At 34.4% G+C, this 12,515-nt stretch overlaps 1 protein-coding gene and 1 pseudogene across 3 annotated transcripts in view; one reads left to right on the top strand and one right to left on the bottom strand.

Annotated features, from left to right (window-relative positions):
- NUBPL (nucleotide binding protein like) overlaps positions 1 to 12,515 on the top strand; it is a 212,309-nt gene that overhangs the window by 125,591 nt on the left and 74,203 nt on the right. For 2 of the 3 annotated variants that reach the window (XM_032848884.1, XM_032848886.1), the window contains one exon: positions 11,560 to 11,601. The exons of the other annotated variant lie outside the window; for it this stretch is intronic. In XM_032848884.1, coding sequence (XP_032704775.1) covers positions 11,560 to 11,601 — 42 coding nt within the window. The remainder of the gene's footprint in view (positions 1 to 11,559; positions 11,602 to 12,515) is intronic. 3 annotated transcript variants of the gene reach the window in all.
- LOC116861949 lies at positions 9,343 to 10,178 on the bottom strand (annotated as a pseudogene).

Raw genomic sequence — 12,515 nt, 5'->3', positions numbered from 1 at the left:
CTCCTGATTCCTTTGTTCTTTTTTGTTGCTATATAGTATTCCACAGTATACCATTTCTCTTTGCTACTTAGGTTGTTTGTAGTTTGGGGCTATTATGACTAATGCTGCTATAAACATTCTTTTTTTTTTAAAAGATTTTATTTATTTATTTGACAGGGATCACAAGTGGGCAGAGAGGCAGGTGGAGAGAGAGGAGGAAGCAGGCTCCCTGCTGAGCAGAGAGCCCGATGTGGGGCTTGATCCCTGGACCCTGGGATCATGACCTGAGCCGAAGGCAGAGGCTATAACCCACTGAGTCACCCAGGTGCCCCTGCTATAAACATTCTTAGGCATGCTTTATGGTATACAGATGCATTAATTTCATTTTTGGTATCTATGTAAATGTAAGATTCCTGGGTTTTGGAGTGAATGTACATTAAATTTTAGTTTTTTTCTACCAAGGGAGTTTTACAGAGTGGTTGTTCCAATTTTATCTCCAACTGTTAATATAGGGGAGTTCTAGTTGTTCTATATCCTTGTCAACACTTGGTATGATCTCTTTCTTGGCAATTCTGTTGGGTATGTTGTGATATCTCATTGTGGCTTTAATATTCATTTTATCATTGAGTAATGCTTATTGGCTCTTTGGATCTCCTTTTTTAATGACTTTTTCTGTCCATTTTTAAATTGTGTTGTTTGTCTTTTCTTAGTTAAAGGAATTCATTATATATTTTGCATATGAGCCCTTTTCAGATGTATTGCAGTTATCTTCTCTTAATTTGTGGATTGTGTCTTTACTTCTTTAATGGTTACTTTTGATATAGAGTGTTCTTTGTTTTGGTTAAGTAGTTTATCAGATTGTTTTTCTTATAAATTTATGTATTATTTAAGAAAGCTACCTACTCACAGAAATATTTCCCTATATTTTCTTTCCTTTGCATTAAAAATTTTTTTTTAAATTTAAATTCATTTAATTAACATATAATATATTATTGGTTTCAGAGGTAGAGGTCCATAATTTATCAGTCTTATATAATACCCAGTGCTTGTTACATCATGGGCCCTCCTTAATGTCCAGCACCCAGTTATTGCATTCCTCCCTCCCATATTTTCTTCTAGAAGCTTGGTTATTTCAGCTTTTACATTTAGGTCTATGATCCCTCTCAATTTAATACTTAAAATGGTGTGAAAAGAGGGTAAAGGCTAATTTTATTTTTCACGTGGATATCCAGTTGTTCCAATACTTAATTATAGTGGTACCTTGGTTGTAAATCAAGTGAACCATATGTATACCACTACCCTAAAATTTGACACTATCTCCATAACTTATACATCTTTTCATTAGTATATATTCAGAACTACAATAATGATTAAAATTTTCAGGTCGTGCTAGTTGAACTTAATAGTTGAATTACTTCTTTCTTTCTATGGAAAAGAGTTTAGGCAGTTTGAACCCATAACCCTTCTATCGCTGACATTTCTGTTTCATTTATTTATTTTTTTCTTTGAAATTACTCTAAATTTTCATTTGGAAGCTCAGTTTTTACTTAAGAAATAAAAGTAATGGTTCACTGCAGGCCTTCTACAAATTTTGCATGATTACCTTTATGTTTAAATACAGCACTTAATAATTTGAGTGCTTTTAAGTGGTTAATACGAACTTTAAAAATAACTGTCACCCCTTAGGTCATAATTCACATATTCTGAACAAGGTATTTGATGTCCTCAGTTTCACTTAAATTATTGTGGTTTGTTTTACCTCCTGGCTATATATATCACAAATGTGGGGTGCCTGAGTGGCTCAGTCGGTTAACTGTCTGTCTTCAGCTCAGGTCATGATCCCAGGGTCCTGGGATCCAGTCTTGCCTTGCTTCTTGCTTGGCAGGGAGCCTGCTTCTCCCAGTGCCTGCTGCTCCCCCTGCTTGTGCTCACTCACTCTTTCTCTGACAAATAAATAAACAAAATCTTTTTTAAAAAAATTCAAAGGGGGCTTAATTACTCAGGAAAAAAAAATAATTTGAAAGTCAAAGTATTTGGAGAACTGAGATAAGAGATGGCCAGTTACATGGTTTGTTTAATCATTAGGTATTTTTTTCATCAGAGGCTACAACCTTACAGAGTTTGTGATAAGTGATTTTGTCATGTGAGGTTTGCTTTTTTATAGACTAAATTTGGTGAGCTTGAATTTCAGATTCAGATGATTGGGATGGGCTTTCCTTGTTCCTTGTCTTCTCAACTCCTGTTTTTATTTTATACTGTTATTTGGTATGCTTCCAGGTACTTTGAAGAATAGATTTAAATATCTCTTCATGTATTTTCTTTCTGCCAGGAAGGTAATGATAATCTGAACAGTCCAAGGCAGGAATGTGTCACCTAATGTTTGAGGAGAGAAATACCTTCAAATTTTATTATTTCTCATAGCACTTAAAGCATATGTTAGTTCATTAATTGGTTAGGAATAAAAGATTTTTTATTTCCTACATGAAGAATATCTTAAACTAAACTTTCCAATTTCTCTTTTTCTTTGGAGTTTTTGGTAGTGATTTATGAATAGATGTTCTTCAAAATTGTGTTTTGTTGTGTAGGTATATCCATCCCTGGTCTCAAAAAGTTTAGTTTTAGGGAGAAAGTGGGGGAAAATTCTGTTATATAATATTTGGTCATTTATGTTCATTTTCAAAACTTTGGAGGTTAGGCAAAGAATATTTCCATGGAGATGATATTTTAATAAGATTGGATAGACATACACAGAATTTTTAAAAGTAAGTTGGTCAGTAAATTAGGTTAGAGAAAGGTATACACGAGAGTGTAGATATATGTATATATGTATGAATACTTTTTTGAATTGATTTTTTAAATATCCCATTTTAAAAAAATATTTATTTATTTGACAGAGAGAGCACAAGTAGGCAGGGACAGGCAGAGAGAGATGGGGGAAGCAGGCTCCCCACTGAGCAGAGAGCCCAATGCGGGGCTCGATCCCAGGACCCTGAGCTCATGACCTGAGCTGAAGGCAGTGGCTTAACCCACTGAGCCACCCAGGTGCCCCAAATATTCCATATTTCTACAGAAGAAATTGGAGGCAATCTAAAATAAAAACATGAAAAAATATAACAAAAACCAAACCCCAAGACAGAAGATAAACCTGGAGAAATATAAAGGAAGGGGGTAGGAAAACCATACCAAAATAATAAAAGAATATCTGTGATCCTTTTTTACTCTGAATTCTCAAGCTCCAGAGATGTTATTAGGATTTGCCTAATTCTCTACTGGCATTATATAATTAATGTTCTTTAACCATTGAATTATAAAAACTCACTTCTCTCTCAAAGATCATGTTATGGTATCATCCACTTACTACCTATGTCTTTCCTATTATCTATTAGCTACATATCTATTAAAATCTATTAAGATATCAAACTTGACTGTCCACAAATCACCTGGAGTTTTTATTAAAATGCTTATTTTGATTCAGTAAGCCTGAACAGTTTTCCTTGGGATCAGATAATCCTCGAAATTCTTGAAATTCTGGGTCTGCATATCTCTAACTTATTTAAAGTAATTAGGGTGACATTCTAACCCAACTCCTTGGAAACTATATTACACTAATTTTTACAGTTGAATGTGGGAGAAAGTATTTTTGAGAGGAGGTCAAAGAAATAGCAATGAGAAAGGTAAAGGGAATGAAAATATGTGCTTTGCTGTTGTCAAGCTAAGCTATAACTCTATTTCTCACCTTATTTACAGGGTAAGGATAATCTATTAGAAGATTGGCAGAGTAACAAACTGTATTTGGGGATTGCTTAGCATCTAGAAAGGGAGAATGAGAAAGAAGAAACAGAGAAAATTTTACCAAGGGGAGGCAGTGGGAATGAAGTGGAATGAGAAAAAAAATGTGCTGTTTTAGATGGAGAATGTAGATTAGCAAAAGCATTTAAGGCTAAGAGTCAGTCTGCCTTATGACATATACATGAATATAAAGGATCTATTTTGTATTACAGAGAATGTTGATATATTGTTTGATATTTGTACATTCTGTGTTTAAACAAATGATTTGGAAATCTTCTGACTATGCATTTTTGAATAATTGATATTCAGAATACATAATGTCATCTATGAAGATGTTTGGTGGAGCTGATTTGCATTAAAACATTCATGATTCTCAGCAAGGAAAATACACAGAAGCACAAAACAGTTAATTATCTTTCTTTTAAAATAAATGTCAAGAGAAGCATTTAAAAGTAAGATAAAATGTAGTATTTAAAGAAAAATCCTATCTCAGAATTCAAAATATTTTATAACTGTACACAAGAAATAGAATTTTATATATTTTAATGTTTATATTGAAGATCTTATGGAATCTTTTTAAAAAAATTCTTTAGACTTAATAGCTTTTGCAGATGAATTTAGACTCCTTTCTTTTCAACAATTTCCTATAGGTCCAGGATATCTCTCTCTTCAATTATTGAAATATTTTATCTGTATTTGTAATATTTAGAATTTATTTGTTCATATCTTATTTTCTCACCTCGTAGTTTTTTTTAGCTGACAGAACTGTTTGTTTTGCTCTGAGTAGTTCAGTTGAGTCCAATTAACAGGAGCAGTGTTGAAGTAGGGAAATGTAACCCAGAGCTATCTTTGCATATTAGAAGAAGGACATTGTATCCTAGAATACATTTACCATTAAATAAGTTACACTTATACATAAGTATAGTTATAAGGCCTAACGGAGATCAGTAGCATTTGTTTAGCTGTTACTCATAAGTATAATACATATAAGAATGATTCATTAAAAAGGAGTGATTCATTTGTCATTTTTATCTTACCAATTAATCAGATATTCTGTTAATGTATGTTATCAAAATAAGGTAACATGAAATTTTTATATGAAGAAATGATTTGTGGCAAATCTAATATCCATTTTGTATATGAAAATTTAGGTATTGTGTCTAGAAATCTTGTCATTCAGAAAGTAATATTAACTATTTTTATTGCTGTTGATAATAGGTTGAGGTTAGGCTCTTTTCTTTCTTCTTAAACCTTCCATATTCTCCCTTTTGAGGGAGAGACAAGGGAGCCAACAGGAGTATTTGAATCATTATTACTCACTTAGAAATGGGAGAATGGAAAATTAGCTTGTAAAAGATGAATTGGAGCTCCCATCTTCCCCCAAGATTAAGTTGTTAATGCTAAGTAACTGGTTAATGTTTTTGAGCTCTGTTTCTCTAATTTTTTCTGTATCCAGCTGTTTGTATATCCATTCTATTTATGGTGATATGTTAGCCTATGTGAGAGATTGATAATTATTCTGGTTTGAAAGCATATTTATTACTGGGGCACCTAGGTGGCTCAGTTGGTTAAGCATCTGCTTTCAGCTCAGATCATGATCCCAGGGTCCTGGGATCGAGCCCCATGTCAGGCTCTCTGCTCAGTGGGGAGCCTGCCTCTCCTCTTCTTCTGCCCTTCTCCCTGCTTATGTTCTCCTTCTCGGTCTCAAATAAATAAATAAGTAAAATCTTATAAAAATAATATTTATTATAAGATGGATATCACAGGCCTGTACCTCTGAAAACAATAATACACTATATGTTAATTAATTAAACTTAAATAAAAAATATTTTTAAAAAGATAGTAATAATATTTATTACTTTTTAAATTTTTTTACCCAGTATTGCTTCTCAGCCATTTGGTTAAGATCAAGAGTAAAAATTTCTGGCCACGATGTCCTTTGTTAATGTATATGGGGGGAAAGGTGAGAAAATGAGTTGTCTGAGGAAGAGTAGAAATTTATCTTCTTTGATGTTATTTTTATTTTAGGAAAAAAATTATTATCAAAAAATACCATAAGACTATTTTATTTCTACTTTCTGAAATTTTTAATTATTTCCAGTCAGGATAAAGAAAAAAACAGTAGTAAGGATTTGGTAAATATTTATTTAATTTTCCTTAAATCTGCTCTCTTTTTAGTGTTTCCCATAAACTAAGGCACTTAGATGCTTGTTGATTTTTTTTTCCCTTACCACGGAAATATAATCTATCGGCAAGTCCTCTAGACTTTACATTCCAAATATATATTTAATCTGTCTGCATTTCTTCATCTTCTCTACCATCCTCGTATAACTCATCATCATTAGGAGTCATTTAGACTCCTGCAAGAGCCTCCTAAGTGGTGTCGGTGCTTTCACTCTTGCTTTCCTACATACCACTGTATTCTCCTGACAGTATTTAGAAAGATTTTTAAAAAGTTCACTACTAAAACTAATCAGTACACTAAGCAGCCATTTTATTATTTGAAAAACTTAAAAATAAAGAGAATCAAGCATTTTTCTTACACTGTTAAGCAAATGGTTGATGAAGGAAGTTTTTCCTTTACTGACATATTTCAGTTGATAAAGAAGGAATGATAGAATTGTAATATCAATATTTTATAACCCCTAATTAAGTATTATAATAGATCTAAGAGTAATTATTACTAACTGCTAATATATGCATGTAGCATAGAGAACACATTATATGCTTCCCAGTCAGAGTCCATAACATCAACTATGGTATGGAGTAGTTTTGCTAGAAGTTTGAATCTGAATCTGGTTAAACATTCATATCTAACTACCAGTGTGTAGGAAATACAGTAAACAGAGGAACATGTTAAGTGATACTGTAAGGATGCCATCAGGAAGTCTGGAGTGTGGAAAATCCGGTAGAACAAGTAACCCAGTTTTTCTTTTCCTCCCAACAGATAAATTGTAAGGAGAAAAAAGTGATAGAATCATAATCTATAGATTAAAAGATCACAAAACTTAGTAACTGCAGAATCTGGACCTTATTTGGATTTGACTTGAACCAGTGAGCTTCAGAAAAAAATTGATACACAGAAAAATTTGGACACTGGCTAGATAGCTGGTGATTTTAATAAATTATTACTGAAAATAATGATTTAGTGATAGTACTTTTGATAGGGGTTATATTTGTAAGAAGAGTCCTTATCTTTTAGTGATAAATGTTAAAATGTGTATAAATTATGAAGGGGAGGGCGTGGAGGATCGGTGAGCCTGGTGATGGATATTAAGAAGGGCATGTATTGCATGGAGCACTGGGTATTATACGCAAACAATGAATCATGGAACACTACATCAGAAACTAATGATGTATTGTATGGTGACTAACATAACAAAAAAAATGGTATGTCTCGGGGGTAGATGGGGAATGAATAAAGGTACAGATAAAGCAAGACTAGGCATGAATTGATAATTGTTGAAACTGGATGATAAATATATGTGGATCCCTTTTGCTCTGTTCTCTTTTTTTCACACACATTTAAACTTCCTATAATTAAATTTAAAACAAAAAGCCTTTGCACTTAGACTCTAATCCAAATTCTTTATTTTAGCAGATTTGACACAGTCTGACATCTACTTACCCCATAACTGACGTATTCACCCTTGCTCACATTATACTTTTCCTCAGATACCCCAAATTCATTCTTACTTTACAGCCCTTGAACTTGATGTTCTATCTGGAACCTTCTTCCCCTAGATCTTCAGTATCTGTCCCCTGTTGGCATTCAGTTCTCGTTTTGATTTATTTTTCAGGCCTCATTTTAATGTCACCTGAGAACAGCCAGCTGTGACAGTCATCTAATCTAGTTTTGTTTTCATCAGAACACTCATCCTGATTTGACATTTCCTTTCTATTTATTTATTTATTCATTGTTTCTACCCATTAGAGTATAAGCTACATGTGGGTAGTGGTAAGATCTTAACTATCTTGTTCACTTTTAGATTTCCAGCACTTTCCCTACAAATACCTCGCAAATATAGTTGCTACTCAGTCAATGTTTTTTGAGTGAGTCAATTAAATGTTTATGAAGCTGTTGAATACTAGGAAGATTAATATTATTGATCTTTTACTTTTAGAATATCAACATTATATAGTTTTGTTGCATAGTGAAAGTATTTAAAATTCCACTGGAATTTTCATTATTAGTGTTTTCAAAGGCTCATGTGCAACAGAATTAACTTTGTAGCAAAGCTTCAGAAAGATTTCAAAAAATTCACAAAATGTCAAATTTTCTTGTAGCATTTATTTAAAAATATTTGTATTTTGGGTAATTAGTGTCACATTTTATCTTAAGAGCTGTTTTTTTTTTGTATCTACATAAGTAGAGGTTAAAATTTGTGATATGTGTTTATATGTGATATGAAAATTTGGCAAACATTTCATGACGTGAATTATAATGAAACACTTATAATTATATCTTCTATCGAGAAGGAACTGAGAAATACTTTATAGATAAATATATTAGAGGAGCTGAAACTATAAAACTATGAGATCTTCTCTTTATTAAAAAACAAAAACAAAAACATAGAAGGGCGCCTGGTTGTCTCAGTCGGTTAAATGTCCAACTCTTGATTTTGTCTCAGGTCATGATCTCAGGGTCATGAGATCCAGCCCCATGTCGGGCTCCATGCTCAGCATAGTGTCCACTTGAGATTTTCTCTCTCCCTCTGCCCCTCCCCCTACTCATTCTCTCTCTCTTTCTCTCTCTCTCTCTCATAAATAAATAAAATCTTTAAAACAAAAAAACATAAAAAACAATGTATTTGTTAAAAATAAATATATATATATACATATATAAATAAATATATGTTTATATAAGTACATATATATTTCCAAATAAGTATTGTCATTTCAACATAATGCTTAAGGGAGGTTGTTCATAAGGGTTATTAGAATAAAATGATGTGTTTAACTGACAAAGTAATTTTATCCTAATATTTATTAGAGATACATAGATGATTCAGACCGGTACATTCCCTCCTGTGTCCTTAGGAAGCTTTCTCTCTACAGCACAACATGTGCTGCAGAGTTGAGCTTATTTGGGTCATGGCTAAGGTGGTTCCTCTTATCATCCTCCATGTGTAGCATATGGAGTTGTAGATCATGACCTTTCCACCAGAAATATGCTATTATCTCCTTCTCTTCTTTACTCTCTCCTATTAAATGGTATAAATCTGGGAACTTCTTCAGATTGGCTCTTTGCCGAGACATATTTTATTCTACGTAGATTTCCTTGTTTATTCTTTTGCTCATTTCTTCATTTATTTCTTTATTCAACATAGGTTTATTGTGGCTTGTCATGTAAAAAACACAAGCATTGAGATTGTAAGGAATTATATAGGGATTAAACAAAACATAATATATTTATTCAGGGATGTTGTCTTTAAAAGAACTTCTCTTTTGTAGTTGCCTTTAGAATGAATTTTTAAGTTACATACATGCCCACATATTTATCTTAGTTTAGCCCTATCTTTGTTTAGGGGGAGTCAGAGAAAATGAGCCTTTCCTCAGTCTCCCAGGGAAAGAAAGGGTGAGAAGACAGAATATTACTAGGCCCCAGATGAACCCAGTGCTGGAGTCTAACAAGGCCTAGTTTTCTACCAAGGGAAATGTTGATTTTCCTTGTCATGGCCCTGGCTTTGCTCCCCTGCTCAGTCTCAGGTTTTTCGAAGTCTAGTTCCCAGAATTCCTCCTTCCTTTAGTTCCCTAACATTTCACTTCTGGGAGAAGACTGCCCACCCTCTTGTATCAGGATCCTGGAGGCATTGTCATCTTGCACAGTGGTGAGATGAGATCTCTCTAGTACCTTGCCATTTGGTTATCTGTTGGACTTAGAACTTGAAGGCTGGGGAGACTCAAATCTCATAAGAGTATGTCTGAGCCCTGGCTGGCCAGCTGAATTGTTTCCTCCTTGGAAAACATCATCTTGGAGGGGAACTCAGTCTGGCTTCAGAGTGTCATCTGGTATAACTAGGTGTTCAGAGACAAGCCCAATTCAGATGAAGGTGCCTCTGGGGGCACAACAGGCCTTGGGGGGATGATTTGATTTGTGGACCTCTGTCTCACATACTTCACTCAGCTGTTTTACCAATAGGTTTGGGGGTCTCCATTGCTGGTCTTTATGGGTATCTGTGCAGCACCATAGGTAGGAGAATGGGGATTTGAGTCCTGGGCCTGGTTAGGACCTTCTAGGTGCTCCTTTGTGAGCAGGTTGGGCTGTGGGGTTTGCATTTGGATGGGAGTGCACAGGATACCTGTATTGGGTAAATGAGGATCTGCCATCCCTGCCCAGTGGAGGCGGCACTGGAGTGACTGGGATGCTCTTGGCCAAGCGCATCCTGACAAGGGGGAATAGAGTGGGGCAGGACCCAGCCTGGGTGAGGAGAGGTCACTGGGCCTCAATTCTGTCTTTGTATGCACAACAACTACAGTGTGTTGGTTAATTATTTATTTAACTGTTTTCTCATTAAAGGACATTGCGCTTTGAGCCATTTTTTCTTTATTTTAAAAAATATTGCCCTTAAAATCTTTATATATGAGATAGCACTGTTTTGGATGTATGATTTCTGTGTTTATTAATCTAATAAAGCATGGATTATGGTGTACATATATGTGTGTGGGGGCTAAGTGAACCAAGTTCTTGTCTTTGTGAATTTGATGTTTTCCTAGGTGCCTTTACATTATACCAAGTTTTTTGAGAGCCAGTTTCTCTTCTTTCCTTTCTTTCTCTCCCTCCCTCTCTTCCTTTCCCTTACTTCTTTTCTTTTTTGGTAAGAATGTTTAAGTTCTACTCTCTTAAAAAATTTCAGTTACACAGTACAGTGTTATCAACTATGCTCACCATGTTTTACAATAGTTCCTGAGACCTTAATCATTTTACAGCTGAAAGTTTGTACCCTTATTTCCCCCACATTCCAGCCTCTTGCAACCACTTTACAACTCTCTTTCTATGAATTTGAGGTTGTTTTTTTTTTTTATTTCACATACGCAATGTCCTGTAGTATTGTCTTTCTGTGTGACTTACTTCATTTAGCAGAACGCCCTCAAGGTCCATCCATGTTGTCACAAATGACAGGATTTTCTTCTTTCTCATAGCTGAGTAGTATTTTATTATATATACATATACACCACATCTTCTTTCTCCATTTGCTTATTGACATTTAGGTTGTTTCTACATCTTGGCTCTTGTGAATAATGCTGCAATAAACAGAGGAGTGCAGATATCTCTTTGATACCCTGTTTTCATTTTCTTTGGAAAATATATGCCCAGAAGTGGGATTGCTGGATCATATGGTAGTTCTATTTTTAATTTTTTGAGGAACTTTCATAGTATTTTCCTTAATGGCTTCACCAGTTTACATTCCCAACACAGTGCACGAGGATTCCACATTTTTTCCAACACTTATTATTTCTTGTCTTTTTGATGATAGCCATTCTAACAGGTGTGACTTGGTAGCTCATTGTGGTTTTGATTTACATGTCTCTCATGATTTATGAGTGATATCAGGCACCTTTTCAGGAAACTTTTGGCCATTTATGTCTTTTTTTTTTTTTTTTTGAAAAATATCTTTTTAGTTCTTCTGTCCAGTTTTTTAATTGGGTTGTTTTAAGTTTTTAGCTGTTGAGTTATATGAGCTCTTTCTGTATTTTGGATAGTAACATCTTATCATCAGATATAACTGTTAAGTATTTTCTCCCGTTCACTAGGTTACCTTTTCAGTTTGTTTTCTTTTATTTTTTTAGAGAAGGACAAACAGAGATCATGGCACTGGGGAAGAGCAGAGGGTGAGGTAGAGGGAATCTTTTTTTTTTTTTTTTTAAGATTTTATTTATTTGAGAGAGAGTGAAACCAAGAGAGACCAGAGGGAGAGAGAGAAGCAGACTCACACTGAGTGGTGAGCCTGATGGAGGGCTCGGTCCCAAGCCCTGAGATCATGACCTGAGGTGAAAGCAGACACTTAATCAACTGAGCCACCCAGGCACCCCAGAAGAGGGAATCTTAAGCAGACTCTATATCCCAGTATGGAGCCCAAAGCTGAGGCTTTCACCACTGAAATCAAGTGGTGGAGGCTTAACTGACTCAGCTACCCAGGCACCCCTGTACAGAAGCCTTTTAATTCGATGTAGGCCTACTTATTTATTTTTGCCATTATTTCCTTTGCGTTTGATGTTAAATACAGACAGTGTCAAAACACTTAACACCCCTGTTTTCTTTAGGCATTTTACAGTTTCAGGTCTATTTTCTGTTCTTTTATTTATATTAAGTTGAGTATAAGATAGTGGTTCAGGTTCACGCTTCTGCATGCATGTGGCTATCCAGTTCTTCCAGAACCTTTTGCTGAGGAAACTGTTCTTTCCCCATTGTTTATTATTGGGGAACCAGTTTCTTAAAAAAAAAAAAATTTTTTAACCAAACATATCAGAGTTTAATTAGTCATGCTATAATTACTGAGAATAAAATTGAATTTTTGCCATAGTTTTTTGGGGAGAGAACAGAGGCCCCGTGTTTTCAAAATAAAGGGTGAAGGTATTTTGTAAAAATCTTTTCTAACTATATTAGAACATAAGGTATGCACAGGCCTTTAGGCAAAGATAATATTGCTTAATATTTCATGTTTAAGGAAGTTTCTAAGTTAATTAAACTCTGAATGGTTTTTAAGATGTGACAGGACCTATGAAATTGAGTATAAAAAAACTTA

Source organism: Lontra canadensis, unplaced genomic scaffold (genome assembly GCF_010015895.1).
Source record: "Lontra canadensis isolate GAN:19392208 unplaced genomic scaffold, GSC_riverotter_1.0 scaffold214, whole genome shotgun sequence".
NCBI lineage: Eukaryota > Metazoa > Chordata > Mammalia > Carnivora > Mustelidae > Lontra > Lontra canadensis.
Note: the sequence above shows the minus strand (reverse complement) of the source record. Positions and strands in the feature narration are given on the sequence as shown.